Source organism: Equus przewalskii, unplaced genomic scaffold (genome assembly GCF_037783145.1).
Source record: "Equus przewalskii isolate Varuska unplaced genomic scaffold, EquPr2 ChrUn-6, whole genome shotgun sequence".
NCBI lineage: Eukaryota > Metazoa > Chordata > Mammalia > Perissodactyla > Equidae > Equus > Equus przewalskii.
Window position 1 is genome coordinate 279,089 of NW_027228754.1, and position 8,581 is coordinate 287,669.

The 8,581-nt window shown below is 51.7% G+C and overlaps 2 protein-coding genes across 4 annotated transcripts; one reads left to right on the forward strand and one right to left on the reverse strand.

The window, feature by feature from the left end:
• The first annotated feature begins 102 nt into the window (after positions 1-102).
• On the forward strand, positions 103-3,965 carry FCER1G (Fc epsilon receptor Ig). 3 transcript variants are annotated; one of them, XM_008533865.2, is made up of 5 exons: positions 103-526; positions 2,668-2,759; positions 2,919-2,954; positions 3,410-3,430; positions 3,595-3,965. In XM_008533865.2, the coding sequence occupies exons 1-5, from the start codon at positions 478-480 to the stop codon at positions 3,655-3,657; spliced, it is 261 nt and encodes an 86-aa protein (XP_008532087.1). In that variant the 5' UTR covers positions 103-477; the 3' UTR covers positions 3,658-3,965. The 3 variants fall into 3 exon arrangements, with proteins under 3 accessions (XP_008532087.1, XP_070464477.1, XP_070464478.1); XM_070608376.1 differs by lacking the exon at positions 103-526 and adding an exon at positions 1,021-1,124 and having other exon boundaries at positions 2,487-2,759; XM_070608377.1 differs by lacking the exon at positions 103-526 and adding an exon at positions 1,021-1,113 and having other exon boundaries at positions 2,487-2,759.
• Positions 3,966-5,990: 2,025 nt separating this feature from the next.
• Positions 5,991-7,785, reverse strand: APOA2 (apolipoprotein A2). The gene is made up of 4 exons (XM_008533866.2): positions 7,268-7,785; positions 7,028-7,103; positions 6,604-6,736; positions 5,991-6,225 (listed from the first exon to the last, which is right to left on the reverse strand). Exons 2-4 carry the CDS (start codon positions 7,077-7,079, stop codon positions 6,108-6,110), a joined length of 303 nt encoding a protein of 100 aa, XP_008532088.1. The 5' UTR covers positions 7,080-7,103; positions 7,268-7,785; the 3' UTR covers positions 5,991-6,107.
• Positions 7,786-8,581: the final 796 nt, after the last annotated feature.

Sequence of the window (8,581 nt, forward strand, 5' to 3'; positions counted from 1 at the left end):
TTCCCCATTTCCTCTTTTCCTCTTAGTTCCCCCTGCCCAAACCTTGCTATCTACACAAACTGGTAAACTCAAATCAAAACGGGGGGTAAAGTTCCGGGAGGTGGGGGGTCGGGGGGTGGGTAGGAGGGAGAAGGGCTATCGTGGGGTCTTAGGGAATCTCGAGGGGCAGTTTATCACATGAGTGATAACATATGATACAGGGCTGGAGTATCCCAAGCACGGGAGTCCCTGCTTTCTGTGGGAGCAGGGCCTTGATCACTGAAGGACTCAGGCGTAAGAACCCAGATCTAGCTCCCTTAGTTGGCCCTTCCGGAGCCGCCCGGCCTCTAGTGCAGGAAGGGGAAGGGGCCAAAGCTGGGGAAGGCGTGGCAGGAAGGGGGGAACTCTGTGGTCAGGGAGCCGCTTGCCGAGCACAGCTGCGCAGTGTCAGCAGAGCCTCCGATCCCTGGCTCCCGGCCCCTCAGCCCCCTGGCCAGGATGATTCCAGCAGTGGTCTTGCTCTTACTCCTTTTGGTTGAACAAGCAGGTGAGAGGGTTTGGTGAGGGACAGTGAGCTGGGCACCAGGGTGGGAATCAAGGGGATGTGTCCGAGGGCTGAGGCGCAAAAGACAGAGGAATGCCGGCGGTGGGCTCATGGGCACAGAGACCCTGAGGCTGGTCCTATCCAGTCCCTGTCAGGGCACAAGAGTCATAGTTCCCTCCTTTCTTGTCCCTTTCTTAACTTTTTTGGGGTTGATATACACATAAGGCTTCCCTTTGGCAGGGGAGGAGAGTGGTTGTATGACTTGAAAAGCTGGTCTGGGGAAAAGCTCCATTTCTCATGATCATCATTTCCTGTGGGGTGCCTTTAGTCTTGTCCACTGGGAGCTGACCTCTAGCTAGTTAAATAATATTTATAATGCCCTCTTTAGGAAGGCAGGGGCTTGTCCTTGTGCTTGGGAGTGAGGCAAGGATAGTCACGATGAACAGACGTGATTGCTGCTTCTGTGGGCCATTACTAACACACCATTCTGTCAACAGCTGATACGGGGGTGGGCAACATGAAATGCCCCATTCTAGAGACCTGAGTTTCAGCTGAGAAATAGAGGCAGAAATGGGAAGGTCTCAACAGCTGTAAGGCTCCGGTACTCTATTTACGAACTCTCACTTGGTCTCTGGGTTGTCTAATACTGGGAAGGGGTTTGCGTATGTGTTTCGAAGAGGGATAGTTGCAGCTGGGCGTTGGGGAGGAAGGGTTAGTGAAACCCAAGGAAACTGGGGAAATTGAAAGAGATGGGGGGCAGCCCTGTGGCCGAGTGGTTAAGTTCGCGGGCTCTGCTTCGGCAGCCAGGGGTTCGCCGGTTCGGATCCTGGGCACCGACATGACACCGCTCATGAAGCCCTGCTGAGGCAGCGTCCCACATCCCACATGCCATAACTAGAAGGACCCACAACTAAAAAATACACAGCTGTGTACCTGGAGGCTTCGGGGAGAAAAAAGGAGAAATAAAATCTTAAAAAAAAAAGAGAGAGATGGACTGAGGGCATCCACCAGCCCAGCTGTGAAAGTGGAGGGAAGGACTTAGTGAGCTGCCAGCCTGCTGCCATGAGATGAGGAGGGAGCAGGGGCTCTGAGGCGTAAAGGAAAGGGCACCAGCTTTGAAAGCAGAAAACCCCTATTTGAGTTCCAGCTCTTGTTACTTAACTCTGTGGCCCTGAATGAGTTACTTAGCTTTTCCCGGCCTTGGTTTCGTCATCTGTAAAATGGCGGCGATGTTTCCCTCACAGGGTAGTTTTGAGATTTATGCAATATTGTATGTGAAAGAGTGTCACAGAATAAAAAGTACTCTACAGCTATCCGTCACATGCCCATGAGCCCTGATAGGGGCCTGGAGCAGATAAGGGCTGGAGCTCAGACCCTATTTGATTTTTTCAATTGCGTAAAACTTCCTCTCTCTCTGGCCCAGAGTGAGTAACAGGGCAGAGGACCCGGAGACGGAATCCACAGAGCTTGTGTTCGGTCCCTTGAGCCCAGGCTGGGACACTCGCCCAGCATGTGTGCAGAGCCATTGGTATCCATAAGGCCTGGAAAGCAGACACCTTTTTGCACATTTACGTGTCTTATGGTGGGACAGAAAGCAATGAGAGTGAGGCTAGGAGGTGACCAATAATAGAGTAATTGTCTTCCCTCCCTTCCCCAGCTCACATCCTTCCTGTCCAGCCCTCAGCCACAGGTCACAGGACTTAGCAGAGACACTCCCTGTGGTTTCTTCACTGAAATTTGTCACTGCCTCCCCTCACCCTACCCCTCTGGGCTGAGGTTTTGGTCTTAGCCCAGTGAACTCAGATGGGTCCCTTGAGGGCTGTAAAGTGCTCAGTGGTGCCTGAGCAACCCACAGTGCAAAAGGGAGAGCGTTGGGAGCTGAGAGGGAAGTCCTCAACCCTTAGTACATGTCAGCTCCATCGCAACAGGACCCTTCACACTTCCCGTCCTACCCCTACCCTAGGGTGAGAGAGAAGAGGGAAAGGTGAGAGAAATGGGAATCCAGAGAGGAAGATACAGTTTTCTCCTTTGGAAGGCTCCCCTCCAGGCCCTGTGCTATCTCCCGGAGCCCTTTCCCTTCTCTCCTCTGAGCACCAGATCTTCCCCGATGCCTCTGACCCCACGGGCACTCTCTATCCCCTCAGCGGCCCTGGGAGAGCCTCAGCTTTGCTATATTCTGGATGCCATCCTGTTCTTGTATGGTATTGTCCTCACCCTGCTCTACTGTCGACTCAAGGTAAGGCTGGGGCGGGCTAGGGTGGAGGCTGGAAGGAGAAATGGGAGGGTGGTGGCAGCATGGCTTCAAGAAGAGGGAACAGAAGAGATTTCCCCAGTTTTAAGGGGAGGGAGATGGGCCACTAACTTCACCTTACTAATTACCTCTCCCCTACTCCAGATCCAGGTGCGAAAGGCAGCTATAGCCAGCTATGAGGTATGGACCCTCCCTCACCCGGGTGTCAACAATTTTGCAGATTCTTAGTCCTTCTGGGGCTTTAGCCTTGGGGTCTGTGGCCTCTGGGAGGGCATGAGTCTCAGGTGCTGATCTAGTAAGCTTCAAAGGAAGCTTCCTCCCTCCCACCCTCCCCCTCCTCACCCTACCCACCCTGTCACCTAGCCAAGTCACAAGTAAAATTTTCAGCAGGTGACAGGAAGAGTCAATGAGTGACAATGAGTACGTGAGAGAGTTGTATGTTTTGTGTATATGTGTGTCTGTAGCCATGTGGACAAATGTGCATTCATGCCCCCAGAGTATCCCTGTGAGCACCCTCTAGCCCAAGGGGCCTAGCCACCCCCGGGGCCAGATACCTCCCTGGGTGGAGGGGAAGATGCTGAGGGGCCCTGAAGGAGGTGTGGGTCTCTAATGCCTTGCCCTTTTTGCCTCCGCAGAAATCAGATGCCGTTTACACGGTGAGTGATCCTGCCTCCCCCACCTAGCACCCGCAGTCACAGGAAGTTAGTAGAAGAGGGTGGGATTTTGAGTGACCTTCAGAAGGGGTAGGGTCTGTGGGGGTGGGGAGTGGGAGTCCTGTGATGGACTCAAGCTCCTGACTATCCTTTGACATCCACCCCAGGGCTTGAGTACCCGGACCCAGGAGACTTATGAGACTCTGAAGCATGAGAAACCGCCACAGTAACTTTCAAACAGATGCCCTTGGTCACATCCTTCTTCTGCTCCGGTTCTCCTTTCAGCCCTCATGGTTGGCATCACACATGTCTCCCTGCCATTAATGCTAGCTGACCCTACCCCTGTAATGATGCTATGCCCCCCATTAACGGACATCAGTGGTTCCTCTTCCCTGTCAAACACCTATGCTCAGATGCTATTCATTAATGTTTATATTCTAGTCTCACCCCTACACCCCACCCTTTTCCTTTTCCCCATCCCCAACTCACAGTAAACAATGGAAAGAGAGTACCACCAATAAAACTGCCACAGACTGGACTCTATTCTTTCATTCATTTATCGTATATTTATTCAGCCTCCACTAGGCACTAGGCTGGATACTGAAGATACTGTTTCGAGTACAGCAAACTCTGTTCTTGAACTTGCAGAGCTCACAGTCTAGTAGACTTCAGGGCTATTTTGCTCAATTGAGGGATGAATGCTCACTGTGGCTGGGGGAAGGATGAGACCCTTGACCCTCAGATTCTCTAGCCTGGAGTTGGAGCAGGGAATAATGTGTTGGGCATCTAGGCACATTCAGAGACATTCAAACCTCAGAAATGACTTCTGCACCCAATTTGGCCTTCTGTGTCTGGCAACTGCACCAAGGTTGGGTTGTGGGGAAGCCTGGCTGTCTAGCCCCAAAGAGTCACTAATCTGGATCAGAGTGGGCTTCAGGGAGCAGCGAGGGGACAGCTCACAATGGACGTGCACATAGGCATTAGCAAAGCTGAAAAGCCAAACGTGCAGAAGGGATGGTGTGACAAAGGCTTGTGTGACGCTCCTAAGGGCTGGTTTTATGGGAACAATGAATTTTCAGTGGGTTCTGGGGCAAGAGGGACCTTAGAGGGCCAGGTAGTGGTTGGAGGTGGGAAGGCAAAGGGGAACAAGTCAGGTTCAGATGGGAGGTCGGCTCCTCCAAGCACATGGGTGGGTGGCTAAGGAATCCCCCTTGTCAGTGTCTGTCCTGTTTCCAGCTCTGCCAGGAGGCAGGATTCCCTGGAAGTATTTGAATCCCATCAGATGCTGCCGGTCCCACCTTTCACCCAGCAGCCCTGTCCGAATGGGTCGAGAATCCCCAGGCTTACCCCTGACAACGCTGCGTACTGGGCAATACTTTGCCCTGCATGGTGACTTAACACTCTTCAGTGTTTTTCCCAGTTCACTGTACCATTTGATCTGCTCGTTAACCCTGTGAGGAAATTCAGGCTTTCTCAAGTTAATTAACCTGTCCAAGTTCATCTTGCAAGTGACAGACTGAGATCTCTTTGTCCCCACACATTCTGCCACATGAGAAAAAAACAGATACTGGGAAAAAAAGGGGAGGAAAGTAATTGTGAGTGGTGAGGGTCTTGAAGGCCAGACTGAAGAGATTGATCAATATACAGAAGAAATTGGAGCCATCTCTGGTGTTTGAAGAAAATATCTCATATCTCAGATGAGATATGAGCAATGAGTCAGGGTAGGAAAGTAACTGTTTTAAAGGTAAAGTGGGAATAAAGTTTTATTGGAAAATGCCTCATTTTCCCTTGCCCTACATTTTGGGATTGTGAGTCTCCTGCATCAACCCAGCATGATTTCTCTTCTCTTTTGATTTAATCCAGGTATCACAGCTCCCAAAGTTTGTCTAGTCCCACGTGTCCACCAAGCTGGAGACCTGTCAGGCCCTTACCTGGCTATCATGTCTACTAATTCCAGACACTAAGATGGCCACGAGGCCAGTTCTATGAATAGCACCCAGATAATAGTGGGGGAGAAGCTTGGAATGGGTATTCCCCAGGCAGGGGGTCTAGGTGAGAGGTTTTCAGTGGAAGCATTTTTGGGGAGAACAGTGAATCCATGTCTTTTATTGTCAGATGGGGGGAAGCACAGTGTTCCCCCGGCTCAGAAGGGAAGGGAGGGTCTTAAATGACACTTCTGGGTTCATTTTTTGGAAGCTTTCTCCTCTTCATAGAATAATCAAGAGGAAATTCTAACGGGTGCCCTTATTTCCTGTGACCTCCAGGAGTCTAGGCACTCAGTTCATGAATCTTTCATGCCTTTCACGGTTCCATGTCCAATGCAAAGGCTCTTTAGCCTCCACTGCAGAGCGGTTCCCAGGCCTGCAGGAGATTCTCTGGATTTGGAGAGGAATTGCAGGCACCTCCACCCTGTCGTTTCCATCATTTGTCTCTTCAACCCTATCTCCACCCCTTCACACCAAAACCCCTCTCCTATTAGACACAGATTTCTCTTTGTCCTCCCTCCTACTCCTCCCCCACTAGCCCAACTTCTCCCAATCTCCAAACACACCAGGCTCACAACTTGACTTCTTCAAAATTTATTGTAGAAAACAAGGAGCGGGTAGGGAGAGGGGCTCTAGGCCTGGCCAGTGGCTGTTCTAGGGGTCTGCTGGGGATGGAAGACAATGGTCTGGACACCTCACTTGGTGGCAGGCTGTGTTTTGAGTTCTATGAAATGGCTGAAGAAGTTAAGCAGATCATTTCCAATCTTCTTGACCAAGGGTGTCAGCTGCTCCTGTGTCTTCTCAAAGTAAGCCCTGGATATGTGAGGGATTAGAGGTCAGTGTGAGAGATCCTAGGCACTGGCAGGGTTTTGGTGGTGGAAAGTGAGACCCAAGTCCCCAAACTCTAGTGCCTGCTCCATCCTGGCATGGCAAAGCTCCTAGGAGGAGAGGCAAGCCCTCCACTGGGCAGAGGAACAGACTCTAGAAAGAATCTCAAAGCCCAGTTCCTGCTGTCCCTTTGTGTCCAAGAGGTCGGTGGGATCTGTGGGGTGATGAAGGAATTTTTCTCTCCAATTTAAACCTCATCCTCCCTAAACCTCACCCCCAAGCTCAGTCTTCTGTGGAATCTCCCATCTTCCCTTCTTTCTCTCTACAGCCCCCTGTCCCTGACCCGCTTCCTTTGAGACTTACTTGGCCTGAGCCTGGAGCTCTGGGGCCTTGGCCTTCTCCACCAGGTCCTTGCCATAGTCGGTCACGGTCTGGAGGTACCGAGAGGCCAGATTCTGCAGACACGACTCTTCCGCCTGTCTCCGAACCAAAGCACCTGCACACACACAGAAACATACACACACACAAGGCTTTGCAGATGGGTCCCCAGCAATGAGTCCTGGCCTCCTGCCATACCTCTGCCAGTACCCAGCCAGAGCTCTCAGCCCCCTCCCCAAACAGGTATCCAGCTCCAGGTCTTTGGGGGGCTTTCTGGGCTTTAGAGAAGGAAGGATCTTCCTTTTGATCCCCTTTGTCGCCAGACCCGGGCACGGGAGCATAGACAGATGAGTAGCTAGGACCCCCAGCACCTTCTCTCCCCTGGGACCCCTCTCCATGTCACACCCACCTTCAAGGCTGCAGATGGTGAGGAATAGCACAGTCACTGCAAGCAGCTTCATGGTGGTAATGGTGGGGAAGGTGGCCTGGGAACAGTTGGGGAGGGGGAGAACACTGAAGCTGAATGGGCTTCAGCCCCTCCCCAGGGACCCCTACCTAGGTTCCCACTCCAACTTGCTTCCCTCCCTTCCCACAATTAAAACCTGGTCTTCTTCGAATGCTGCCCACACCTCTTACTCCCTTATCCTACCTTCTCAGCGTTTCTGTCCTTGCTGTCTGCGCCTGGCCTGGCTGGGGAGGCAGGGGCTATATACCAGTCTGCTTCCCTACTCCTCTGTCAGGTGATAAGGACTGTGGAGGGGCCAGGTGGGGCAGAGGCCATGTTGGAGTAAACACGTTAGAGAAGTGGGGGAGGAGAGGACAAGCATGCAGGGTACTTGTGACGGGTGGGAGGCAGGGAGGGCTTCATGCAGGCCAAGGAGGGATATTTCAGGCCTACTTGAGACTCATTCTTTTGGGGTCCGGGGCTAGCAGTCCTTGAATTTGACTGCTGCAGGAAGCAGGATTCCTAGTTTTTCTCTGGAAAACTCTGATGTATCAAGCCCTCAGCCCTTGGTATCTTTGTCCCATTATGGGTGTATTTCATCTCTGCAACCCTACCCCCTTCACTGCAACTTGGCAGAGAGGTATTGGGGAACAGAAGAAAGGAGAAAGGAGTTGAAATCAGGGGCAGGGACGATGGGGATGAGGGTTGAGAGAACAAGGATTAGGGTCAGAGGACAGGATTGATTGACTTTGTCCCTTTTTGAGTTAATATGTAATGAGATGGCAGAGAAAACATGAGAGCCCAGAATGATCCTCCTGAGTACTGATCAATCAGTACACCCTACCCCCAATAAAACAAATTTGGAAAGCAGCCTCTGCCCTCCCCTTTCCAATTGGAGGGCTCTGGCAGAAGAAGAGGTGAATGAGAGGCTTCCACCAGGAACAAAGGTTGAAGGTCCCAGGTGATTAAATCGCCTTATCAGTTCTAGGTGGTGGTCAGCCAATATGAGCTAGCAGAGACCATAGCATCCCTCTGACCAAGGCCCCAGCCCTGATTGTGAGGGAGGGCAGAGGTACATTCCCCAGGCCCAAGCGTGTGTGTGAAATCAGCTAAATAGATATCAGAAGTATTTGTATCTTCACTCTTTTGCCATCAAAGTGTATATAGAACATTCCTGAGAGATGGGGGTGGAGATGTGAGGGCTAGTGAGGGAGATGACCAGAGCCCAAGAAATCTTATTCCAACTTGACTTATTCCCCTGTGGAGCGCTTAGTACTTGAAGGGCACTGTTTCGACTTGTTTCCCGCTCTGGAGTGGAGCACATTTGGGGGCGGGAGTCCATATTCCTGGATTTCATTTGGCAACTCTGCCTGGGGAATGAGGGAAGGAAGGATTAAGAGGCAGAGGGCAGATGTTTCAGTGAATAGTTGTGCTAGAACTTAGGCTGCAGCGCCCGCTCCTCTACCCTAGACTCTCACACCCATTCCCATTCCACCAAAAGGACAAGAGGGCTAACTT